General features: G+C 40.2%; 1 protein-coding gene across 5 annotated transcripts; it reads right to left on the minus strand.

Annotated features, from left to right (window-relative positions):
• Positions 1-579: 579 nt before the first annotated feature.
• Positions 580-27,495, minus strand: BPNT1 (3'(2'), 5'-bisphosphate nucleotidase 1). Of its 5 annotated transcripts, none has more exons than XM_027564465.1 (10): positions 27,228-27,483; positions 20,733-20,860; positions 17,489-17,593; positions 16,675-16,782; positions 15,227-15,275; positions 12,370-12,461; positions 10,592-10,636; positions 5,855-6,052; positions 3,013-3,118; positions 580-1,178 (listed from the first exon to the last, which is right to left on the minus strand). In XM_027564465.1, exons 1-10 carry the CDS (start codon positions 27,241-27,243, stop codon positions 1,030-1,032), a joined length of 996 nt encoding a protein of 331 aa, XP_027420266.1. In that variant the 5' UTR covers positions 27,244-27,483; the 3' UTR covers positions 580-1,029. The 5 variants fall into 5 exon arrangements, with proteins under 5 accessions (XP_027420266.1, XP_027420267.1, XP_027420268.1 ...); XM_027564466.1 differs by having other exon boundaries at positions 27,097-27,240; XM_027564467.1 differs by lacking the exon at positions 27,228-27,483 and adding an exon at positions 24,277-24,383.
• Between the last annotated feature and the right edge of the window lie 280 nt (positions 27,496-27,775).

Raw genomic sequence — 27,775 nt, forward strand, 5'->3', positions numbered from 1 at the left:
CAGTGAATAAAAATTTAGTTTCTGTAAGAAATATTGGAAATATGCAGTTAAAACTGTTAGGGTAAGCCAAATACTATTATCATCATATGGATATACCCTGTTCAAATGTGTTAATGATCTTATTTTGGAAATATAGAGTTAAGTGTAAAATTTTCACTCATATTAAAGTATTATGCAGGACAACAACAAAGAATCAAAATCACTGGGCTGTGAATTCATATTTTTTGAAAAGCTTCCCAGGTAATTTTGACATGTAGTGGGTTAGGGGATGATTAAGTTAAACCAATCGCTTAATCCAATAACAGAAAAATTATTTAAAAGCATGGGACAGAGACTTAAAAAATAAAAAAGTAGGCAGAATGTCCAAATAATTTTGATAGCATATATTATAATCTCCCTTTAGAAGGAATAGGGTCAATTACCTAATTTTCCACAGTTAGGTTGCATTATGATGCCGTAAGATTAAAGTAATGCCCACAGTAGAAAATATATCATTTTCAAATAACTTGAGACAAAAAAAGCTGGTGAATAAGAGAGAGAGCTCAAAGTAAATAATTATAAAGAAACATTTCTCCAAAATCTGTTTCTTCAACATATACAATGACATTTTAATGTATTCAGGATGGGAGTAGGGAAACTTTTTACATTACACTGAAAGACAAGAATGAGATTCAGGTAACAACTGGTTCTATGCCCTAGAGAAATCTGTTTACAAAATAGGAATGTTGATTCAGCAATGGATCAGGACAGCGAATTGGAAATGAACTTTTCTTTCACTGCTCCAAATAAAAGGAGGAAAAGAAATGTGACACGGAGTGACTTTGCAAATTTTCCAGATGTCAAAATTGGTCTGGGTGATTGATTTATCAAGACATTTAAAAATTCTATTTTCTACTCCTAAGTAATCAAATGTAAACTGGTGATCAACAATGAAGTAAAAGTGGAGCTCAAATTCCATTCAGTTAATTTTAAAATGTATTATTTTTGAGAACCAAGTCCTTCTCCTGGCTGAGTTGAGGAGATTTCCCTTCAAGGAACAAGGGCATTTTTAACAGACTGGGGGACTCGACTTGCATAATAGTCATAATTCCTCAGTGTGGCCAGGACTCCGGCCGAGTTCATGTGCTTCACTTCCTTGTTATACTGAAGGGCATTTCCATGGATATCGGTTAACTTGCCTGTGGAAAAAACATCAATACAATGTCAATGACTGATCAGATCATCTAAGTGTTTCTTGCTTCCCTATGTAATAATATACAATGAATGTTGGATAAAATAAGGAAGATGAGAAGGGACCACAAAGCTTAAGTGTTAATTTCACTTGCAGTTTAAGACTAACTAAAGGCTATCATTATTTTTTCCTCCTTGATTAAAATAGTTTTTGTTTTTGTTTTTTGCCTTACTGTGCAACACGTGGGATCTTATTTCCCCAACCAGGGATTGAACCCATGCCCCCTGCATTGGAAACGCAGAGTTTTAACCACAGGACCATCAGGGATGTCCAATGCGAGTAGGGAAACTTTTTACATTCCTCTGAAAGACAAGAATGAAATTCAGGTAGCAACTGGTTCTGTACCCTAGAGAAATCTGGTTTACAAAACAGGAATTTTGCAATTTATATTTCTTGGTATCAATTAATTTCTTTTTTTCTGGAGTGATTATTTTCCTATTGATTATATTCCATCACCCACAATTCCTGCTTTCTAAAGTATTTCCTTCATTCTACCATTTATCAGTAACACTTTATTTGGTAAGAGTTGAAGTATGTTCATAAACTATAACTGTGTCATATTACAGTTTCATTGAACATTTTTGTTTGTTTTCTGCATTTTCTCCTGCCAGCCCCTCTCCCTCTTTAAAGTGTATTTTTAGCTGCACTGGGTCTTCGCTGCAGCTGACAGACTTCTCCAGTTGTCAGGCATGGGCTCAGTAATTGCAGTGGGCAAGCTCCATTGCAGAATGTGTGATCTGAGTTTTCCAGCCAGGGACTGAACTTGCATTCCCTGTATTGGCAGTGCAGAGTCTTGACCACTGGACCACCAGAGAAGCCCTAATGAGAATGAGAATGGATCATGATGTATTTACCTTCCCTGTCATGTAATGTGCTAATGAGGTATTGATGCAATAATGTACTAGGAGAAATGACAGACTGAAAATCGAGCGTTTAAGAGTCGATGTGATCACAGGCATTCCCTGGCAATCCAGTGGTTAGGGCCCTGTGCTTTCACTGCTGTGAAAGTGAAAGTCGCTCATTTGTGTCCAACTCTTTGCGACCTCATGGACTATACAGTCCATGGAATTCTCCAGGACAGAATCCTGGAGTCTGTAGCCTTTCCTTTCTCCAGTAGATCTTCCCGACCCAGGGACTGAACCCAGATCTCCCTCATTGCAGGGAGATTCTTTACCAGCTGAGCCACAAGGGAAGCCTGCGGCCGGATTCAGTTCCTGGCTGGGGAACTAACATCCCACGAGCCACGTGTTGTGGTACCCCTGCCCCAATATAGATGTGATCTGATGTCTATCTGAATGTGAAAAATCATCTTGCTATGTATGTATCTATAGTATTTTTTGGAGTCAGAAAAAAAATTCCAAGTCTATGATCTTCAGCCCTAGCCCCGAGACATTTATCAATATTGGCTTAGAAGAAACTAACTGAGGTGAGGATAATCACAATAAATATTCTACTTTTCAAGAGGAAAAAAAAACCCTAAAAGCATTAAAGCCATACATTAATAAGGATTTCATTAAGTTAACTACGTGAAGATCAAGGTCCAAAGGAGAAACTAACTCAAGAATGAGTTTGCTGGAAATCTACTTTCTTACCTATAAAATGCAGGGGTTGGACTGTATAACCTCTAACTTTCCTTCTATCATTTACATTTTAAGAGTCTAGGTAAAGTAATACTACTGAAATATTATGTCCCAGCATAATATGAAAACTGTATAAAACCTGTATAATTTTTTAGCATAATATGAAAACTGTATAATTCCCCCCAAATAAAATGGACTAACCTCCGACAGCATGTAAAATGACTTCTGGAGCACAGGTGTCCCACTTCTTGCATCCTGGACTTGCAAATACATAAGCAGAGGCTTTGCCTTCAATCAGCTGAATTATCTGTAAGGTTAAGAGAGTAATAATCCCTTGACCATGAAATGACTGAGGTACCAATAAAGGGAAACTGCTAGTTTTTTTTTCTCAAGCATTTTGATTCCTCAATCAGACTCGACTTAGGTTAAAGCCTTCAGCAGGTATAAATGACATGAGTATTATGAAGAAACATACAGAAAGACATGCATAATTTATACAGTGATCTGAGGAGGGGGGGAAGTAGTCAAATAAGCTATAAGGAGGATATCTGCAGCCTCTTCATATTCCAAGTTAGGAAAATAAAGTTTTCCCTTTTTTATGGTGTTTGTTTTTCTTTTTATTGTGAAAGCTATATGTATTTTGTTGTAGAAAAAGTAAAGTTTTTTAGTCTTGCAAAAATTTGACCATTATTATGTAAAGAAGACAGAAATATCAGCCAGCACAGTAATGTATAAGTTGTGATAAGTTCTAATAGATGTGTGATGCTGACTAATCCAACAAACAGTTTCATAAGTCTTTGTTTAGGAATCATGTGTGTGTGTATGCTCAGTCATGTCTGACTCTTTTTGACTCCATGGACTGCAGCCCACCGGGCTCCTCTGAACATGGAATTTTCCAGGCAAGAATACTGGAGTGGGTTGCCATTTCTTTCTCCAGGGGATCTTCCCAACCCAAGAATCGGACTTGTACCTCCTGCGTTTCCTGCATTGCAGGTGGATTCTTTACCACTGAGCCTCCTGGGAAGCCATGTTTTAGAATCATATCTGTTACTGTTTCTGCTACCAAAGTGTGAATTTTAAAAGACTCATATTACTAACATCTGTAATATTCATATAAAAATAAGGTTGCCAATAGAAACTGTGTGACTCTAAACATAAACTTGCTATCAGCCCCTCATTAGCCACTTGGCTTATTTTTTGGTTACACTGTGAAACAATTAGTACTATAAAATTCAGAATGCAAATATCGAGATGAAAAGACCAGCCCAGGAGAATGAGAAGAACCTCAGTGAACACAAGGTAACCAGCTATTCCTTTTAGGATTACTGTATTCAAGAACACCTTCAAACCATTAAACCTTGCTGTAGACTTCTGAGTAAAAGCTTTCTCTTTCTTTGAGGAAATCTGTGTCAAGTCTTTATTATGTGCCAAGAACTGTGCCAGGAATACTTTTTGAGAGAAGAGGGGCTAGTTGTAACTTTTGTTAGATTTTCAAAGAAGTCCTTGATGCAAAAAAGTTAAGAACTGCCCAACAAAGTCTTTTCATAGAAGAAAAAGAGGTGGGGGGTTGTGCAGGATAGGGACTTTGTTCCAATGGGGAATGGTACCCCTTGGGAATAAAAGAGGTAATGGGTTTTGTAGTTATAAAAGGAGTAAAGAGAAATCATATTTCAGGGAATACCAGGAATATATTTTTACTTTTAGATGTTTAAAATTTTTTTTTCAAAATACTGTTACTTCCAGTTTTAACCCTCTTACAAGCAAATGCTTTTGGAAAAGGATCTAGAAATAGCTGATTATTGCTTCCAAAGGGTGTGTGTGCTTAGTCGCTTACAAAGTCGCTCATGTCGTGTCCAACTCTTTGTGACCCTATGGACGGTAGTCCACCAGGCTCCTCTGTCCATGGGGATTCTCCAGGCAAGAATAATGGAGGGGGTTGCCATGCCATCCTCCAGGGGATCTTTCCAACCCAGGGACTGAACCCAGGTCTCCCGCATTGCAGGCAGATTCTTTACCATCTGAGCCACCAGGGAAGCCCACTTCCAAAGGATAAGGGAGGAGAAATGAATTCCATTCAGTTCAATAAATATTTATCATTTGTCACCCTTGACATACAAGTGGGAAAAACACATGCTTGGGGGCATTTGGGTGTCAGGATATAGAGGCATTTACATCCCATTCTCAGCTGCTGTGAGGTGGAATCACCCAGGGATGTGGTGCAGGGGAGTGCCATGATAAGCTGTGTGTTTTCATCGCTCTAGTGGCACTGTGAGGACATGGCCTTGAACGGGGAACCACTTTGGAAGCTGCCGTAAAGTTTGGATGCGGGACGATGACAGGTTTCAACTAGGGCACTGGCAGTTGAGACAGATGAGACTTTAGAGGAGAATTAAAAAGATCCATAAGTAGGATCAGATTGATAGGATGTGAGGAAGGAAGGAGGATACGATGACTTTCAGGTGTCTGGCTAGAAGAGTTAGGAAAATGGCGATGCCATTAAGCAGATAGGAAGTAGCGAGTGGAACACATCTGGGTGCTGGTAGAGAGAGGATGTGCTCCAACTGGGGATACTGAATTTGAGACGCCTGAAGGATGTCATCATGATGATAACCAAGGGGCAATCAGATGAGAGGAGATCAGGGATGGAGATCAAACTGTGTTTCATTTCACCATGTTCTCAGGATGTGGGCCTAAATGAATGAATGGGGGAGGCATCCAGGGAGGGGCAGGCAGGCCCATCCTTAGAGTCTGTAGAAGATCTAGGAAGTAATCCAAGAGGGTCCTTGAGAAAATAAAGACTGGCAACAGGCATGGGGCCTTATGCAAATGACTTATATTATCACTGAACTCTCTTAGGTTAAAAAAAGGCTTGAACCACGACATTTAAAAAAAAAATCAAATGTTGCTGAAATGTGTCTTTAATGGCAGATAACGATCTTTCTTCTCTTCTCCCAAACTCTGATTTCACATTTTGTAAAAGCTCAGTTATTTCTTTCAATGATTCAGTTGCATTTCAGAGGAGATGATGGACACATTTTCATACCTTATTTCCTGCTCCTCCCACTCTCAGCACATCATCAGGGTTCATAGCAGTGATGCAGTCCGTAACCAACTGGCTGTTATGGGACCGGGTTGTTGTGATGATGTGTTTGCCGGCGGGCGCTTCTTTCAGCTGAAACCCGAAGGCACCTAAACCCAAAACTCCCCAGATAGTTCTCCCCAGCACAGCATCTGGTCCTGCCTGTGTAAACAGATGGAACAACAGCAAAGCTTGTCATCACTTAGAGAAAAAGGCTCATTATAAATACAACATGTAGTTATATTAGGAGCATGATTTAAAAAATGGTAATGTTATAAAGTACAAAACAGTATCATCAACAAAGAAATTTTCCTGAGAGGATCAACTGATTATTCTCATTGTTGTTTTGGTTGATGATTGGGAGTTCCCTTGTGGCTTAGTGGCTAGGATCTGGGTTTCATTGCCATGGTCCAGTTTCTACATCTGGTTGTGGAACTGAGATCCTGCAAGACATGCAGCACAGCCAAAATAATAATAATAATCACTGGACTTCAAAAGTATGGAAAGAAAAAAAAAAAGTGTGGAAAGAAACTTCTGGTTATTGCCTGGAGTCTTCAGGAAAGGCAATATCACATACTGATTCCTGGTCCTCTTAGAATTATCCAACGGCCTCATTATTGTATTTGCAAAGAGCTGTTTTGCAAAAGGTACATAAATTCCCAGGAAATGAAATATCACGTATTGATTACTTTTCATTGTCCAAGGAACAACAGGGATCACATTACTATGCGAACAGGAAACGGTGATAATACATTTGGCTGCTACAGAGACAAAGTGACTGAAGAAGCTAATGCTGAAAAGTGGCCGTGGATAATGGGGTCAGGGTTAAAAAATTTTACTGACAATTACGGTGGTAAAACGACAATGACAATGCAATCCCAGAATCTGTATTTTCCTTTGCAGAGCTCAAAGAATTTTCAACCACATTATTATAACGATAGACTTTGCATAGAAAAACATAACCTGTATTTCGAGGAAGCTAAACCTGAAGCCTACAATGGTTAACACAAAGTCATCGAAATATCACTATAGCAATAGAGTGGATATACAGACATGTATTTTTACTGAATACTAAACATGTACCAGGCACCATACTAAGAGCTTTACATGTATTATCTCATTTAATCCTCAGAACAGTCCCATGTAGTAGGCATTATCATCCTTATTTTACAGATGAGGAAAATGAGTTTTGGAATCATTCAGTAACCTGACCAAGGACTCTATAGTATAGAGTATAGTGAAGTTGCTCATGTCCGACTCTTTGTGACCCCATGGACTGTAGCCTACCAGGCTCCTCTGTCCATGGAATTTTCCAGGCAAGAATATTGGAGTGGGTTGCCGTTTCCTTCTCCAAGGACTCTAGGGAGATCATAATCAAACTGAGGCTCCTCTGTGTTCAAAGCCAGTATCTGTTATCACTGAACTAGACTATCTACCTCAGTGTACTTGTCAAAATGCTTTCACACACATCATTTTGTATACCCTAGAGCAGTACTCTGGGTGCTGTTACAGTGAAAGACGCTTGTGTTGCAGGGTTGGATTCCCTGGGAAGCTGGCTCTGAGTTAAGAAGGGTGTTTATGAAGGACTGCCCTTGGGATCCACACTGTGCAAAGGAGGGGAGGTGGTGTGAGTGGGCAGAGGGAGAAATTGAGCTATGATGCAGACCCGACCACAGCTTCAGCCGACCCCAGGGGGAGCTCTGGAGCCCGAACGGCTCCTCAGGGTTATACCAAACTGGGGAGAACTGCCGGGAGCCAGCACGGGAGTTCCTACCCGTGACACAGGTCATGCGGAGAGGCCTGATATGCAAAGGCAAAGGCCTGATATGCAAAGGGCCCCCCTGGATCTGCCTGAGCATCTACCCCAAAACCAGAATCTGTTTTACTATTTTACGACTTTCACCAACTCCTCTGACATTAACGGGGGGCTATCCCCGACCACCTTTCTCTAAAGGAATTCAACTTAGAGCTCTAGTTAATTAGCCTCCTGGGCATAATAGGAGTGTTTCAATCCAAACCCCTCAGATGGCTCTCTAACTTGCCTGACAGGTTTATCCGGACTCCTACAGCTACGCATACGATTGTTTACAGCCTCCCAACTGCGAGAGGCATGGGAAGCTTAAGGTATTCAAATAGTATAGAGCCTCTCGGAGGGTTAGAAATTGTTAGAATAGAACTAGTAGAAGATTTCATTGTTGAGCCAATGCTTGCCGCCAAGTTTCCACATCCCCTGTATTGTATCCTTGGAAGTGTATTAATTAATATAGTTGGTATATAGAAAAAATAAGTAGTGGCCTTGGTGTTAACTACTTTAGACCCTCAAGGTAATAAATTCTTTCCTTTGTTGTAAGCCCACTGCACCTTTGCCCTATAGGAATGCAACTTTATCTAACACCTTCGGAGGATGGCGCCAAACTTTAAAATAATTACTCTTAGAGAAAATAAGTCTTATGGTTGACAAACCTTTATCAGAGTCATAAAATGTTAACAGGTCTTCTGGCCAGAAGATGATGTAAATCACCTAAAGCATTTGTATACAATGATAAGTTTGCAGAAAAGAAAGCCTGGTTTCGATAAGGATCAAAGACTGCTGACTTTGCATGATTTTACACCCCCTGTTATCCTCTATGCACAACTTAAGGTATATAAGCTCCCTTTGAAAATAAAGCTATGGGCCTTGCTCAAAGCTTGGTCTCCCCGTGTCGTTCTTGCCTCCTTTTCTTCTCTGTTCTTCCTTCAGGGTGACAGACTTGGAGCGTGGGGGCTCTCTTGAGACCACTTACTTGCCTAGGCTTCTAAGACCCACTTGAGAAGGTGCCCAGGGTGAGGCACCTTCCGCGATTTGAGAGGGCGCCTGCGGCCTCCATGGTCTGAGCAAGTTCAGTGTCACGAACTTTATTAGTTTCCCACATAAACCAGTCAGGTCAAGCCTTTGTGTCTTTCTCCTTTTAACTATCCTTTTAATCGCCAACGCCATCCTCCTGAGGGAATCCCTGGATCCAACCGGGGCTCGACCCCGGTAGAGAACATATCACAAACTGGGATGAAATGCCAGGCCTTTACACCTATCCAATCATCAGCCACTGGAAATGGACGGACTGCCTGGGGGAGGGCCGTGTCACTGGCGAGGTGGTTCTTTACAGGCGAGGAGGCTGGCCTCCAAAGTGCTGAGAGCACTCTGCAAATGGGGAAACAGAGGAACCAAAGAACAGGCACTGGGGCTCAGTGCATGCTCGCCTGCTTTTCCTGTTTGCTCTAGCATCTACACCCTAGGAGAAGCTGGACTTTTCAGAGTACTGACAGGCTCCGGGTACTCATTACACTTCAGCTCAACTGCCGAGACCAACTTCATGCTCTTAAGAAACCTATTCATGGGGACCTCCCTGGTGGTCCAGTGGTCAAGATCCGTGCTTCCAATGCAAGGGGCGTGGGTTAGATCCCTGGTTGGGGAACTAAGATCCCAAGTGTTGTGTGGCCAAAAAATTAAAAATATTAAAAAAATAAGTAAATAAAAACATTAAAAAAAAAACCCCTACTTATTAATTCAGCTCTCCAGTCATTCTGAAAAAGAAAGGAAAGCATACTTAATAGGGGGATATGAGTATTCTGGGCCCTAGAAAACTCACACGCCCTGTGTAAATAAACACGAAGGTAAAGAGGACGGGACCATGGACTCTTGGCACCCTGGCAAGGTAAATGCAAACCCCACGAGGCAGCCGGCTAGCCTCCCTCTGAGCTCCTGATCTCTCAGCCTCTCTCACTATCTCTCCCATTCAGAGTAGCCACACCAACTGTCTGGGTGTAGTAAAGGCTAACACTTTCATCTTACTGATGAGACAAGTAAGATTCACAATGGTTAAGGAGCTAGCTCTGATGTTCAGACAGACTGGGTTTCTTTGTACTTTGCCATGCTCTTTTTTTTTTAAATTTTATTTCCTGTTCAGAATTCTTCTTTTAAAAATTTTTATCTGAGGATAGCTGCTTTACAATGTTGTGTTAGTTTCTGCTATACGGCAAAGTGAATCAGCTCTACATACACATATATCCCCTTTCTTTTGGATTTCCTTCCCATTTAGGTCACCACAGAGCATCGAGTAGAGTTCCCCGTGCTATACAGTAGGTTCTGCCATGCTCTTTTAATTAGAGTGCTTCCCAGCTTCAGTATCTGTTAGAAGCAATAATGCAGTCTGAATTGTGAGAAGTGCTTTATGTGACTAAGAGAGCAGTACAGACTGCGGACTGTGGTTTAGATCCCAGATCTGCCAGTGACCAACCAGGGCAAGTTATCTGTCTCAGTGTCCTCATCTTTTGAATGGGGATGAAGGTGTCCTTAAAGAATGATGGTGCACCTTAGAATGAGATAATGCATGTAGATCCTTGAGTCTGGCAGTACACAGGAAGCTCTTGATAAACGATGAAGATCTTAAATTGAACATTCAGCCTTGAAAACTACCAACAAAGCTGAGTGACTTTTTCTCCTTGTTGCAACAAATTTTAAGGCATAAGCAAGAGAGAAGGAAGAGACAAAGAGAAAGGGAGTGTACAGAAGGAAAGGTGGTAAAGGGACAGGTGACAAAGGAGAGAAGCAGAACAGGGGAAAATGAGCTGGGGAATGGCACAGACACTGGCTTCCTGGGGTACCAAAGCTGCCTACTTCTTTCTACCTACCAGTGGAGCCAAAAGCCTAGCTATTTTTCTCACCTTTGCGTCATTCCTGGGTTCCCTTAACTTCTGATTTTCATTGTTCTGTGGAAAGTGAATACAAGTATTCTAACTTCAGAAAGAAATGATGGAAATTTTTAGTAACTCCAAAGCACTTAAACCTTTTTTTTTTTTTAAAAGGTGCCATGCATTGCAATATTATCTATGAATTAAATGCCCCTCTTTTAAGGAACAGTATTAGCTTACCTTAAAGTTTACATGACACTCTTAAGAAGCACACGACTATAACTAAAAAAGTTATAATGATATACACAGTAGGAAAAATCCAAAGTTATCTAAGAAGTAGAAATCCTGCTCTTAACTCAATCTGGACATTCAGAAGTAATAGTCCCTGTTCTAGTTACTTTTTTCTCTAAAGATCTATCAAGGTTCAGTTCAGTTCAGTTGAGTCGCTCAGTTGTGTCCGACTCTTTGTGAACCCATGAATCGCAGCACTCCAGGCCTCCCTGTCCATCACCAACTCCCGGAGTTCACTCAGATTCACGTCCATCGAGTCAGTGATGCCATCCAGCCATCTCATCCTCTGTTGTCCCCTTTTCCTCCTACCCCCAATCCCTCCCAGCATCAGAGTCTTTTCCAATGAGTCAACTCTTCACATGAGGTGGCCAAAGTACTGGAGTTTCAGCTTTAGCATCATTCCTGCCAAAGAAATCCCAGGGCTGATCTCCTTCAGAATGGACTGGTTGGATCTCCTTGCAGTCCAAGGGACTCTCAAGAGTCTTCTTCAACACCACAGTTCAAAAGCATCAATTCTTCGGCACTCAGCTTTTTTCACAGTCCAACTCTCACATCCATACATGACCACTGGAAAAACCATAGCCTTGACTAGATGGACCTTTGTTGGCAAAGTAATGTCTCTGCTTTTGAATATGCTATCTAGGTTGGTCATAACTTTCCTTCCAAGGAGTAAGCGTCTTTTAATTTCATGGCTGCGGTCACCATCTGCAGTGATTTTGGAGCCCCAAAAAATAAAGTCTGACACTGTTTCCACTGTTTCCCCATCTATTTCCCATGAAGTGATGGGACCAGATGCCATGATCTTCGTTTTCTGAATGTTGAGCTTTAAGCCAATTTTTTTCACTCTCCACTTTCACTTTCATCAAGGTTACACTAATGTAAATACCTTAAGTATTTTATTTCAACAATTTCCTTTAACATTTCATGTGATCTAATGGTAATATTACTGATTTGGAAGTACATTAGCCTCTTGTTCTACAGAAGACAATATCTTGAGAGTATAGTAGAAAGTCAAAGCAGATTAGAGAGAAAAAGTAAGAGGAAACAGTGCAAGAGCATATTTATTTAATGCTGACCATAATTTAGGCATTATGTAGAATTACCTGCAAAACAACATGGCTAGCCTCTTTTCTTGATTGAAATGGTTCACTTCTTCAATGTGCTTCAAGCACCACCTGTAAATCAGGTGCCTCAATGACCAAGCTAATCAAGAACCATATCAGTAATTCCCAATTTTGCTTATGATTTGAATCATAAGGCATATGTAAAAAAACATATACAACACATACAGTGTGTCTATGTATAGTCCCATAAATACATACATATTCCTGGTATCATCACCCCCAGAGGTTCTGACTCAGTACATCTGGGGTGTGACCTGGGAATCCTTACTTTGAAAAGTTCCCCCAGACTGCAGGTGCAACCAAGCTAGAAACCACTAGATTAGATAGCATTAAGAATCATAGAACACCATAATTATTTATCTGAAAAAATATTTCAGTATCATTTAAGAGTAATACCTGGTAGTTGTAATATGGCTGGTTAATAACTCCTGCTATGGCTTTTCCTTCATAAGCAATTCCAATAAGTACTGTTACATTGTCAAGAAGACCTAAAAAGAAGAAAACTCATATCAATTACATAACTCATGTTATGATTCATCAGCAGCACATCAATGCCTTCCAAGTTACTTTTGCAATAAAGGTAAGGAATTTACAGTGATTCAACCAGAGATCAAATTGCCAACATCCGTTGGATCATGGAAAAAGCAAGATAGTTCCAGAAAAACATCTATTTCTGCTTTATTGACTAGGCCAAAGCCTTTGACTATGTGGATCACAATAAACTGTGGAAAATTCTGAAAGAGATGCGAATACCAGACCACCTGACCTGCCTCTTGAGAAACCTATATGCAGGTCAGGAAGCAACAGTTAGAACTGGACGTGGGAACAACAGACTGGTTCCAAACAGGAAAAGGAGTACGTCAAGGCTGTATATTGTCACCCTGCTTATTTAACTTCTATGCAGAGTACCTCATGAGAAACGCTGAGCTGGAAGAAGCACAAGCTGGAATCAAGATTGCCGGGAGAAATATCAATAGCCTCAGATATGCAGATGACACCACCCTTATGGCAGTAAGTGAAGAGGAACTAAAAAGCCTCTGGATAAAAGTGAAAGAGGAGAGTGAAAAAGTTGGCTTAAAGCTCAACATTCAGAAAACGAAGATCATGGCATCTGGTCCCATCACTTCATGGGAAATAGATGGGGAAACAGTGGAAACGGTGTCAGACTTTATTTTTGGGGGCTCCAAAATCACTGCAGATGGTGACTGCAGCCATGAAATTAAAAGACACTTACTCCTTGGAAGGAAAGTTATGACCAACCTAGATAGCATATTCAAAAGCAGAGACATTACTTTGCCAACAAAGGTCCATCTAGTCAAGGCTATGGTTTTTCCAGTGGTCATGTATGGATGTGAGAGTTGGACTGTGAAAAAAGCTGAGTGCCGAAGAATTGATGCTTTTGAACTGTGGTGTTGAAGAAGACTCTTGAGAGTCCCTTGGACTGCAAGGAGATCCAACCAGACCATTCTAAAGGAGATCAGCCCTGGGTGTTCTTTGGAAGGACTGATGCTAAAGCTGAAACTCCAGTACTTTGGCCACCTCATGTGAAGAGTTGACTCATTGGAAGAGACTCTGATGCTGGGAGGGATTGGGGGCAGGAGGAAAAGGGGACAACAGAGGATGAGATGGCTGGATGGCATCACCAACTCGATGGCCATGAGTTTGGGTGAACTCTGGGAGCTGGTGATGGCCAGGGAGGCCTGGCGTGCTGCAATTCATGGGGTCGCAAAGAGTTGGACACGACTGAGTGACTGAACTGAACTGAACTGAACTGACTGATCCTTGATTACGGAGAAGGCAATGGCAACCCACTCCAGAACTCTTGCCTGGAGAATCTCAGAGACGGTGGAGCCTGGTAGGCTGCCGTCTATGGGGTCGAACAGAGTCGCACATGACTTAAGCGACAGCAGCAGCAGCATCCTTGATTAAACCTACTTTTGGCAAAATACACAAATTATAAGAGAGTGCTGACCAGGGACAGGAGTAGGAACTATGGCCACTTAATTGAATTGATTGATACACATGGTCTCATTAGTAACAATCTGTAAACCAATTAAGTAAATCAGCCATAACTCCACAGCCATCATTAGATTCCTCTGCGCTCCCCACCATCACCATCTGACTCACTTCTGCCTGCTAGATCACTCTCGATTCCAGGATCACCATCAAGATTTGTATTTCAAGCCTCTAAATTAAGATTTCTCACAGTGTGGACGATGAACTAACAAGCAGCATCAGAAAGAAAGTGCAACAAAGTGCTAGTCGCTCAGTCGTGTCCAACTCTGAGACCCCATGGACTGTTGCCCTCCCGGCTCCTCTGTCCGTGGGATTCTCCAGGCAAGAATACTGGAGTAGGTTGCCATTCCCTTCTCTAGGGGATCTTCCTGACTCAGGAATCAAACCCAGGTCTCCCACATTGCAGCCAGATTCTTTACCATCTGAGCCACCAGGGAAGATGCCATTAGAATGAACGGGCTCAATTTTTTCAATACAGATTCTTAGGCTCCTTTGTAGAGCTAGTAAATCAAACTTTCTGGACGTGGGGGCTGAGATCTGAACCAGTTGTTAGCTGCTCTTATACTCACTTAAACTGTCTAGAGCTCTCCTATTTCTCAATGGATTATAGAGACGTTTTCTGGAAAAACACACATACACACTACAGAATTCACTTGTAGATGTGTCTCATCTAAGGACAGAGAAAGTTTTTTCTAGTGATTATGAGACATTTTCTTTTTTTAAGCCATGAAGCTGAGAACCGATACAAGAAAACCCACGCTAATCTTTCTTTCAAAAATAAGAATCTAAGCTTATGCTGTGCTCCTAAAATCTACCACTCTGGCTCTGAGCCTGGTCCATTTCACTTCAATGTTGCCAACTTTAATTTGCTGCTTTCTAAGTCTGCTGATCTTAGATAATTTCAGGAGGGAGAAATATTGCACTATGTTTCAAAACCCATCTTTAGAGGTGATGCTGTGAAGTGAGACAGCAGTTCTCAGAGGAGGGGAGTGAGGCATGTGCACCATGGGATGCTGGCAGAGCAAGGCAGTACAGCAATGCTCTTGGTTTCCTACCTAATAAAGTTGGGGGTTCAGTACAGTCTCTTTGGTTACACTGGCTTAATGTCAGTTATTCTTGTGTATGGGACCTTCGGGTTGGTTGTAGTGGGGGGATTGGTATTTGAACTGGACGTCATATACTAGTCCTATAGCTGCCAAATACAGATACAAAAGCCAAATACAAAAGAGATACTAACCTTCAGTATATTCCTTGGTCCCATCCAGAGGATCAACCCAGACCACAAGCTAAAAAAGAGAACATGTCCAAATTAAGCATATAAAATTTTAAAAAGTGGAAATAGCCTGATGGTTCAGTGGTTAGGACTCCTCACTTCCAATGCCATGAGTCCAGGTTTGATTGCTGGTTGGGGAACTAAGATCCTGCTAGCCTCACAGGACAGCCAAAAAAAAAAAAAAAAAACCCAGAAATTAAAAAAAAAATTGATTTAAATAGATAAACTAAAAACTATCTTTTGCATTTCTGAAATTATGGGAGGCTTAAGCCAATGTCATCAGTTTTGTAATAATCAAAAAAAATAGTAAAAAAAGTATTTTGTAACCAAAGATACACAACACTATAAATCAACTGTTCTTCAATAAAATTTTTTTAAATATAAAATGCTGAACTGGTAAAAGTTTATTGTCACCTAAACAACTACAACACATTGCCATGAATATCCTGAGCTCCAGATTGTGATACAAGGAAAACTTTAAAGTGGCAGCAAAAATGTGTTGTGTGGATACTACTCATATATAAATGCTGATTTAGAAAAAATAACGACAGTTTGACTATCTTAGGGACACAGTGTATATATGGCCAAGAAAAATGAATTGTTTATAAGACTGAAATAGAATAGACAAGAAATCCTCTCTTCTTAGGACTTTCAATATGATTCAGGATACACAGTCATGAACCACTAGAATTACAACACTTGATGTGAATTTATGAGGGCATATTTCTGATGGAAGACATCATGTCTTTTCTTTCCATACTCCATATCACAGAACAAAGCACCTGACTCATAGTATGTGTTCAATGAATGTGTGTTAAATAAACTAAAACGTGAACATTAAAGAAGTGTGATAGCTATCTGAAGTCACAGATTTAATTTAAGCAACTATAAAGAGCAAGGGGGGTAATTTTTATGGCCTTCCAAAAATATAAGGCAGCGATCCATTTCATCACTTTCCAGTTCCAATTACCCATGAAAAGTTTTACTATCAAATCTACTAAATAACAAATTAGATTTTCTTCCTAAAAGTATTATCATTATCATCATTATCGGCCATACCATGCAGCTTGTGGTATCTTAGTTCCCCGACCAGGGATTGAACCTGGGCCCCCATAGTGAAAGCACAGAGCCCCTAACCACTGGACCACCACGGAATTCCCCCAAATGTATTTTTAGTAACAGTTTTAGAGTGAAGAGGAAATCAACAGAATGAGAAAATGAACTCAAAACCAACAGGTGAGACATCCCGTATGGTTGCCAGACATTTCTATGTTGGCTCTAAAAGATTTCAGGTTCCTGGTTGCCCTGTTTTTTATAACTACCAACTTTTTATTATGATGGCAGATTTTATTTCCTTTACTACAACAAAAACAGAATATTAACAGAGGGGTAAGTAATAGTATGGGTCATACATCTTCCTCCTTGATAGCACTGTACTGTGATGGGCACGGCTGCTTCAGTATCTCCTCCCACTGACCATCTTCAATCAGCTCTTGATCCACGTCTTCAGGAGGCAGATCCTAAAGCAGGGAATACTGGTGATGACCGAAGCTATTTGCTCTTTACAGAATACCCTCTGTCTCAGTAACAAGTAATGCAGCATCATAGGTTTCACTAGGTCTTTCTGTTTACCATTTCTATTTGGAGCTTTTAAAGCTAACGGAATAAAATTGCAAAAACAAATCATATATGGCTCATCAAAGTTGATTACAAAGGGTCCTAACTTCATTATCCTGAAAAGATTAAAAACAAAAGAACGTTTAAGTATTACACATTTATCTACACAAGTGGCTCTGATATCAGCTATGTCTTACTCTCAGATATATGAGATGTCAACTCCTTCACATTCACAGTGTTAGTCTTTGAATAAATAGGCAAGTAAATGTTAACTGAAAAAAAAAAAAACACCAAAAAACCAGGAACAACAAAACTCATTTTATTTCAAAGTTGGAGAATTCTGCTCATCTTATACTTTGTATGCTGAATGTCACAAGCGTAACCACATTGTCTATGGTCAAGAACTGAGACATCTGGTCTAGAAATAAACCAAAATATTAAAAGCAGACATTGCCTGAAAGTTCAAGGAACATCACAGCTATTTTTATGTTAAAACACAAAAATACAATGCTTGCAATCATAAAAGTAGTGTATAACAAAGTGACAATTACAAATCCATATGGTGAACAGGGATAAAAAAAAAAACATGGTATCCCTGACAAGTCTTACCTCTTCCCCTATAATTGTTAGTTTGGGGAACTTCCGTGCCAATGAAGAACATATGCTCACTTGAACTAATCGGTCAGCTTTGGTCTGCAAGTCTGTTGCACAGGTCTGCAACAAAGAAAGTACATTTTAGCAGAACTAATAAAGTTGTTCTTTGATGTCTCATGTGATTATCTATATCCATTTAAATTACAGTCTGTTTTAAGACTGATGGAGCTTAACATCATACGAGTCAGCTAATTTCTTGGCTTGGTTTTCCTCATGGGACTTCTAGTGGCTAAAGTTTGGAAACGAACTTTTAAATTATTTAGAACATTTTCTGCCCCAGCTTACAAATTCCTTTTATCAGATCTCTACATTAATCTTTTGCTCAAACAGGTTGACAGGAAATTTATACATTTTTCAAGGCAGTTAACAGTATTCTGATATGGATTCTTCTATAAATTTCAGTCACGAATCCTAATTCTAGTAATTTAAGAGGTCCTCAGAATGATTATTTCTTATTTCAAAATTCTTTGTTTTTAAACTATAAAAAATATGAAAGTGAACAGCAGTAATATTTACTACCTAACTCACCTATGGCATTCAACTCAATCCACATGTCATAAAATCACACTTGTAAAACACAGTGACCACTTTGTTATCTTGTTTTCAACCAGTTAGGATATGTCACAATTTATACATGCCTGTTTAGGTGGATTTACAGATTATCTTCAACAGGAAGAACTTTGGTAATACTTTGTAATGAGATAAGGAATGACTGTGAAAATCAAATTTTTTTTCTGCAACACTGAAGTTTGCTGCTTATCTCAATGCAAAGAACAATTCTGCTAGAATGCAGGGCTGCAAAGACAGAGAACTTTGTTCTATTTCTTAAAGAACTGTGCCTGGCACATAGTAGGTGCTCTGTAAATAACTGTGGAATGAAACTACGAGAAAGGTCTGTTGAAATTGAAGATTACTCACTTAGCAGTCAAGTTTAGAGAGCACTACTTCAGAGGGAAAGACACAATGACAGTTATTCAACTCTATGAGGAAAGCTATCCCAAAGACTCGCTAGGTAAGACATTTCCTGCTCTTTCTACTGACACAGTGCCAGACCTCACCACTCTGGATATTTTGTGTGACAAATCTGATTTTTTCCTGTCTCTTTTAAAATGAGGTGTCAACAAGTGGATATGAAGTACCAAGAGTATCTGACCAGTAGAGAGGACAGTGACATTATTATCTTTTATCTTTTCTTTCTTTTTTAAAAAAATACGTATTTATTTATTTGGCTGTGCCAAGTCTTAGCCGCAGCATGGAGGATTTTTGATCTTCGTTGCAGCATGTAAATTCTTTTAGCTATGGCAAGCTAACCCTTAGCTGCAGCATATGGGGTCTAGTTCCTCGACCAATGATCAAACCTGCGCCCCCTGTATTCGAAGTGCAGAGTCCTGCCTCTGTATCACCTAGGAAGTCCCTATTATCTCTTTTTCTAACTTGAACACTGTATTGCTATGACTCTTTAGCTATACACTACAAAGTGGCCCATCTAATATAATCACAACAGAAAATCAATTTAAACAAAGTAAGTGAAGCTAAGGGGAAAATATGCAAAGATATGATCCAAAATATTGGCAGTGGTGGCCTGATAGATGATTTTGTACTTTTTGCTAATTTTTTCCACTTTCTATGTTTCATAATAGAGAAAATGATAAGAAAGACAAGATAGCAAGATCAGTAGCCTTCTAAAGTAGCTGTTTTACACTGTTAATCTGTCATTGAGCATGTATGTGATCAACTAAAACCTCTTTTTCAAACAAATTTGAATCAGACTCACTCCTAAGTACTTGAACACAGAATATGGGACTCTATAATTATTCCTATTATAATATCTTGTTGAATTTGGCCCATCTTTCTCAGAGTTGGCAACTATTTCACATACTTATTCTGTGATCCAATACATTAACTAGCCCTCCCAGCTTCATTTTTATTGACAAATTTGATTAGCATCCTTTTTTTTCAGCCTCCTCTTTAACAACACTTTGGGAAATACGCATTCAATAAATTTTTTATACTGTATTTAAGTTAATGGCTAAAGAGAGAAAGACAGTCAAGAGCAGAATCCTCTGATCTGTCACCAATGACCCCTTTCCAGGGTGAAAGTGTATAATGAAAAAAACTGGAGGGTAACTGACATTGTTCAGAGTTATGAGTACATTAACCAAGGTTCAGGATAAGGGATGGAAGATGTCATTTATGTATTATAAAAAACTTGAGTACTTTCTGAAAATGGAAAATGAGGTACTATAATATTTTTTAAAAAGTTTGATTCAAAATCAATTTTGACTTCAAGATCAAAATACCCTATATATCTTTTTCCTATACTATTAAGCCCATGAATCTATCAAAAAAAGAAATAAGATTTATTTTACTTGTTCTTGTGATTTTTAGTCTTAATTTTTAAGAGCGGTTATGCTAAAAATCTTATAATTAGTTCACAGGAACTTATTTCTAAGTTTTTTTTTTTACTTGTATATAAGGTCCTTATTTTTTATATAAGTAGCCTTAAGTAGATGCTTGACATCATAAAGGAGTGTTTAAACTACATCTCTATTTCAAACCATTAAAATGTTTATAATATCCTAAATTTTCCCACTTTGGTAAAACTACAATACAATTTTTCTTAAAGATTATGATGAGAAGTCAAATTTGTAATGTGAAATAACAAATCCTGTGGAAGAAATTATGTTTTAAACTAGAACACATATAGGGTGGACTTCTTTTAAAAATCAACTACCATTCTAAACTATCTTTCTGATAATTTACCCAAGTTTTTAGTTATTATACTGGAAAGAAAAACTTTGCTTTAGGTTTCTTTTCCATGAAGAAAAAAAAAATCTAAAGCTTGAATATAAGGGATACTTGTTTAAATGCCAGATTTGACCAAATATGTTAAGTTCACTAAGGACAGCATGACTCTGCCTGAAGCAGATTATTTCAGGATATGAAGCTTGGTTCCAGTGCTCTGGACCTGGACAGTGGTCAGAAGACCCAGTCATACAAATAAAAGCTCTGGATGTCGGAAGTCCGGAGCCCTATTCAGAGCAGAAATGGAACCCATTTGAACTAAGGGTCTTGCAGGCTCCATAAGGAAGCCACTGACTACTTCAACTATTAGTGTGTCTAGATTGGTACATCCTTTTACCTAAACCTCAACGAACAATAATGGAGGTGGTATGAAATGAGATGAGACTTTCAGTACCTTCTCAATGATACCCAGGTCTCCTTCGGCGATAACACGCCTGACTATCGTTCCTGCCTTTTGAGCAATAGAATATGCTGAAGCCACCAACCGCATCAACACAGTGGGACTGGATGCCATGATGGGCCCTAAAGGGAAATCAAGAGAAATGTTCTGTTACTTTCAAAACCAGCTGCTGGTTTCATTTACCTGAATTCAATTCAACATGTAGATATTGAGCTCTTCCTTGGGACGGTTTCAATTAACTGTGTAGATTCTCTAATAAACATCTACTGAAAGAGACCTGGGGAAAGGCTCCATTTCAGCATCAGCTCTCCCAATAAATTCAGCAGTATTCTTTTTCTCAGCAGGTGGGAAAAAGAGGTATAGAGGTAACTGGTTTAGGCCTATGAGCATGTGAAATGTTTGATGTATGATGTGTGTAATGTGCAAATGCTGTCCATTAAAAGGTGGTTCAGGGGCTAAAAATATACTATGTGCCCTGCTGCTGCTGCTGCTGCTGCTTCTGCTAAGTCGCTTCAGTCATGTCCGACTCTGTGCAACCCCATAGACGGCAGCCCACCAGGCTCTTCTGTCCCTGGGATTCTCCAGGCAAGAATACTGGAGTGGGTTGCCATTTACTTCTCCACTAATGAGAGCTAATATTTTGTTGGGCTGCGGGTGAGATACTGTAACCTAATGTCTATAAAACAGGTAATGCCAAGAGAGGGATGAATAGCATAAGGGACGTTTGCGTACATGGGAAGTGTATGTATGTGTGTGTTTAGTCATAGCCAACTCTTTGCGACCCCCTGGACTGTTGCCCATCAGGCTTCTCTGTTCATGAAATTTTCCACGCAAGAATACTGGAGTGGGTTGCCATTTCCTACCAGGAATCTTCTCAACCTAGGAATGGAACTCAAGTCTCTTGCATCTCCTGCATTGACAGGCAGATTCTTTACCACTGTGCCACCTGGGAAGCCCTTATGTGGGACGTATTAATAGTTTAAAAGGGGAGGGGTTGCATGTGATTACATTTAGTTTCTGAAACCCAATGAATATTCCTTTAGACATTAAATAAAATTTCACCCGCTGGTTATTTACTACCATTCTCACCAGGGGCTTCCCTGGTGACTAGAATGGTAAAGAATCTGTCTGCACTGCAGGAGACCTGGGTTCAATCCCTGGGTAGGGAAAATCCCCCGGAGAAGGGAATGGCAATCCACTCCAGTATCCTTGCCTGGAAAATTCCATGGACAGAGGAACTTCGTGGGCTACAGTCCATGGGATCAAAAAGAGTCAGACAGGACTGAGCAACTAAGACTTCACCAGCAGCCAAATAGAACAAATAGCATGGTCACAGGAGTGAAGACCAATCATTTGGGAAAGTGAGGCGTGTCATGTAGCCCCTGGCCCAACAAAAAATATGGAAAAACAGTCTTTAGGATCAAGTATGGGACTTCCCTTGTAGCTCAGTCGGTAAAGAGTCTGCCTGCCTGCAATGCAGGAGATCAGGGTTCGATTCCTGGGTTGGGAAGATCCTCTGGAGAAGGAAATGGCAACCCATTCTAGTATTCCTGCCTGGAGAATCCCATGGACAGAGGAGCCTGACAGGCTACAGTCCATGGGGTGACAAGAGTCGGACACAACTTAGCGACTAAACCACCACCACCAGGATCAAATATATTCCTCTTTGAAAATACAGATTCAAATCCTGCAATCTTACTGACTTTTAAAAATTGAAGTATAGCTGACTGACAACGTTGTATTAATTTCTGCTGTAGAGCAAAGTGATTCAGTTATACATATACATACACATTCTTCTGTACATTCGTATTGATGGTTTTGATGCTGAAATACACTACTCACGTCCCCTCTGAGGCTGAATCGCTTACTTCCCCATTTGCTGAAAGGGCTGTCCACAGATGGCCTTTAGCTGCCACCTTTCTTAGGGAATTTATCTGAGAAGGGTCATTTTACCCAAAACTGGTCAACAGGCAGACATAAAGGCCACTGCTCATTCCAACTGGGCTGCTGCCCCAATTCCAATGGGCCATTGTAGCTTCCAAATACCCACTGGGTAGGCTGAGCCTTAGCTGGGGCTACACCACGGCCCAGCTTCCCACCCCCACTGCCCGCCGGCTCATTCCTAGTTCCTTCACGCTTCCCATGAGGAATCCTGACAATACTCCCTAATAAATCTCTTGTGCTCAATCCTTGTACTTTGTCTTGTATTTGAGGCCTAGGGGGAACCAATCTGGGACAAAAACTCTCTCACTTCTGACCAAATCAAGTCACCATGATCTCAATGCAATAAGGGAACACAACACAGAATAGAAAGGACATTATTAACCTCAGTTCAGCAATAGCCATCATTTTCCCACCAATTTCTGACTGCATGTTTAATCTGATGCACTTTTTAACCTCTTGACACCTTTTTTTCTATCATTCACATTCTGTTCACGGGGATAATGAACATAATTGAGACAATAAACATGTGAAATATTTGAAACCCCTCAGAAGGAAGACAACTGAAACTGATGTAATAAATAGCATACTGGGACCAGTATGGAACTAAGATAAAAATAAAATGGGTTTCTTTGTATCTGAACACATAGAAATTGTCTGGAACTAAGATAAAAACAAAATGGGTTTCTATAAATCTGAATCCTGTTTATCTTATTACATTATAATCAGGTTAGATTCATTTTCTTGGCATACTGAGCACTAATGTGGAAAAACTCTTTACAATGATAACTATTAATACTTCAGCAATAACTCAGAGAGAAAACAGGAGAAGGATTTAGCAAACACTTCGTTGATCTATCTCTACTCCCTTATATCCATGACCAGCCATGGAATTGATTTTTTCTGTGCTGAAAAAAGTAGTCTTCAGGTAGCTGATCTCTACTCCCCAGGTGTCTTAACCACTGAGGATATTTTAATGTGCTCGTGGGCTCTTTCAGTCCCCATGTTTTATACAATGCCATCTGTGAAAGGCGGATCATTTTCCCACACTGTATAGTGTTCTAACTTTTCACAGATATCATTTACCTTTGGACCAGTTCAGTAACCATCCCAGCCTTGGCAAGCTTCATATATGACTAAAACCACTTGCTTTTCTGCTTGCCAAGGCCACAGTATTTTCTTTCTAAAGAACAGCTTTAGGCTTTGTCTTATTACATTCCTCAGAAAATGAATGTGCACCATACTTATGAATCACCCTTTAAAACAAATACCAGTTTTATAAGAATGTAAAAAATCAGGTTTGATGTAAAGCACAATGATTTATAAAGACATCTTGTAAATCACTTTTAGTTAGCAAAGGAGAGAATATTTCTACTATTTTCTCTGAAGTACTTCTTTGATCCACACTGAACTACTGATAAAATATTAGGCTGTCCCCAAGCCCTAGTAATTCTCTTAAGTATTTTTTAAATAAATGAACAGAGTTTTGGCTCTTTGTGTAAAGAAAACATAGCTAATCATATTATTGCAAAACCTGTAAAAGACCTTCCTATTATAGACAGGATAAGTCCCCTCCCACACCCTAAATGAGAATTACCTGTTGATGGCAAAGGTGAAGGCAAAGCAAGGCCAAAAAGCTCCTTCTGCAAGTTCGTCACTTCCTTACAGCAGTTCAGATTACATCCACTGTACTTCCTTCTCTATCAGTTTTACACCTTCTGGGTCCTAAAACACTGTGTTTTGTGAGCATGTCTCTCTGAAAGCTCACTCAAAAACAGTACAGGGATTAGAGATCCTGATACTGGGAAAGATTGAGAGCAGGAGAAGAAGAGGGCAACAGAGAATGAGATGGCTGGATGGCATCACTGACGCAACAGACGTGAGTTTGAACAAGCTCCAGGAGTTGGTGATGGACAGGGAAGCCTGGCATGGTGCAGTCCATGGGGTCACAAAGAGTCAGACACGATTGAGTGACTGAACAACACAAAAGGGGTTAAAGACACAGGCACCGGAGCCTGTCTCCTGTGTTCAATTCCCGGCTCTGGCGCACATTAGCTTTGTGACCTTGGGAAAGCCACTTAAATTCTCTGTGCCTCAAGCGGTAATAAGGAACTAACAGTAATATTGTAACATAGAGTCGTTATAAATATTAAATCAGTCCTGGCACAAGGTAAACACTAAGTAATGCTGGCTAACCATGATTACGATGACTGTTCTCATTACTGACTATCCTGCAGGGACATTCAGTTCAGGGACATTAGGACAGCGTTAAGGGCAAAAAAATCCCTATAGCTTCTGCGACGTTATTTTGACTGAGGATATAAAGTGATAACCAGTATGACGGTGAATCGCACACAGTTCAAGCTCTTTTCCACAACATTCTGGGCTTGAGACTTAGAGCAGGGAAAAAAAAAAAAACTGTATGACATTTAAGGCAATCAACCTAACATCTATCACTTAAGAAATCTTTATAGTTGCTAACAGGGCTCATTCAGAAGGACAAAAATAACAGAAATCAAATGATCCATTTCTTCCCAAAGCTTGGGAGTGGCTTCTTGAACTCAATACAAATGTGGTGAACATATGGAGATTAGGAACTGAAAATACATGATGAATTCCCTATCAAAATACTAAGCTTATTTCTCTTTTGGAAACTGACTGTAACAGAGCAAATTCTAAAAAAAAAAAAGCAATGGGCAGAGATACTCTCCTCACCAGTTATCAAAATAGGATATGATATAAAATTATAGTAATTAAAAGTTTAGTCCTGGACAGAATTCGAGACAAATTAATGACATCAAATTCCAGAGTTAGATCCAAATACACTAAAGGTTGTAATTTAAACCACGGAGGAAACTTAATTGTGCAAAACATCGTTTATTGCTAATCTTCTAAAAAAAATGTTGGAATTTTTTGCACTCTTTATAGCAATGTAAATTCCAGACCAAACCATGATTTTAAGACTAGACAATGAAAACATAGAAGTATAAGAATAAAACATGAGTGAAATGTTTTATAAATTTGGAAAAGGACTTTTAAACATGACTAAATCCATTGTAGAATAAATTGATAAATCTGACTGCATAAAAATTAAAACATTTATATAACCAAAACACGGTAAGCGAACAGATCAGTGACAGAAAGAGAAAAAAATTTGTATTACGTACTAGACAAATGAGCTAATTTTTGTTAAAAGGACTTACATATATCAATATGCAAAAGATGAATAATCCAATAAAATTGGGTAAATGACACCAATAATAGGCAATTCTTAGAAAAATAAAAGTAAAAGCCTTGAATCATGACATGTTCAAGTGTTAGTCACTTAGTCATGTTCAACTCTTTGTGACCCCATGGGCTGTAACCCACCAGTCTCCTCTATCCACAGGATTTCCAGGCAAGAATACTGGAGTGGGTTGCCATTTCTTCCTCCAGGGGGGGATCTTCCCCACTCAGAGATCAAACCCAAGTCTCTTGCACTGCAGGCAGATTCTTTACCATCTGAGCCACCAGGGAACCCTCAACTTCATTAATTATGAAAGAAAGGCAATCTAAACCAATGAGAAAGGATTGTTCATTTGTAAGACAGGCATAGGTAAGAAAATTTGGCCAGTGTTCACTACAGTGTGAGGGAAAATCCTCCTGATCATTATTACCAAGGATATAAAGTGGCGAAACCTCTTTTTTGAAAATCTTATGAGCAGTAAAATATACACACCTTTTAAACTAACATCTACATTTTCAGGGAATCCAAACATATCAAGCAAGTCTACAACCAGAAAAGACAGTAGGAAGAACGTGTGCTAATTTAACGAAATTTAATTTTAGGCGTAAGACAGTCTCTACAAGGTAATGGCAAGCCACTCCAGTACTCTTGCCTAGAAAATCCCATGGATGGAGGAGCCTGGTGGGCTGTATTCCATGGGGTCGCTACGACTCGGTTGCGACTGAGTGACTTCACTTTCAGTTTTCACTTTCACGCAACGGAGAAGGAAACGGCAACCCACTCCAGTGTTCTTGCCTGGAGAATCCCAGGGACGGCGGAGCCTGGTGGGCTGCCGTCTATGGGGTCGCACAGAGTCGGACACGACTGAAGCGACTTAGCAGCAGCAGCAGCAAACTCCGTCCAGGTTTGCCTTGTTATTTCAACAATATACAGCCATAAAAAAACCCAGGGGCATGAAAATAATAGCATGGATAAATAATCAAAATACTGACACTGAAGAATCTAGGTCCGAAGTTGAAGTATCTGGAGAGGCACCCTGACTGACGTAATTTTTACTATTATTATTATTTTTTACATAAAGCCCTTGAATCTCTTCGTATCTGTGCAGAGGACTGGAGTTAAGAGGACGAATAAACTACTCAGATCTGCCTAAGGCCCTTGCGCTGACCCGAAGGGGACAAAATTACTTACGGTGACAAGACTGGGACCAAGTCAGACGAAACACCCTTCAGGGGTAACCAAAAGAGCGTTATCAGGCACCAGGTCCCGGGCAGCGTTCACCCTCCTGGGATAGGTCAACAGTAGATGCAGAGCAAACCTACCTCGGCTACTGAGCATGCGGCTAATTCGGCGCAGGCGCAGAACAGCTACTTGGTCATCCCCGGCTCTGACTCCCCACCTTCAGGAAAACTCCACTTTCGGGTTTTCTTCAAGCTCTACGTAGGTGCCAGTCTCCTGAAGTCAAAACGAAAGGTGTATTAACTATTCAGGAATCATTCTGGCTTGCAATGGCACCCACTCCAGTCCTCTTGCCTGGAAAATCCCATGGACGGAGGAGCCTGGTAGGCTGCAGTCCATGGGGCCGCTAAGAGTCGGACAAGACTGAGCGACTTCACTTTCACTTTTCACTTTCATGCATTGGAGAAGGAAATGGCAACCCACTCCAGTGTTCTCGCCTGGAGAATCCCAGGGACGGGGGAGCCTGGTGGGCTGCTGTCTCTGGGGTCGCACAGAGTCGGACGCGACTGACGCGACTTAGTAGCAGCAGCAGCCCTCCAATCCACTTTGTGCGCACAGTTCATCCTTAAGATACTTGTCGGGTTATTGATAGCGCCCTGCGGCGGCGGGCCAGCTGCGTAACCTCCAACAC

Source organism: Bos indicus x Bos taurus, chromosome 16 (assembly GCF_003369695.1).
Source record: "Bos indicus x Bos taurus breed Angus x Brahman F1 hybrid chromosome 16, Bos_hybrid_MaternalHap_v2.0, whole genome shotgun sequence".
NCBI classification, from domain to species: Eukaryota; Metazoa; Chordata; class Mammalia; order Artiodactyla; family Bovidae; genus Bos; species Bos indicus x Bos taurus.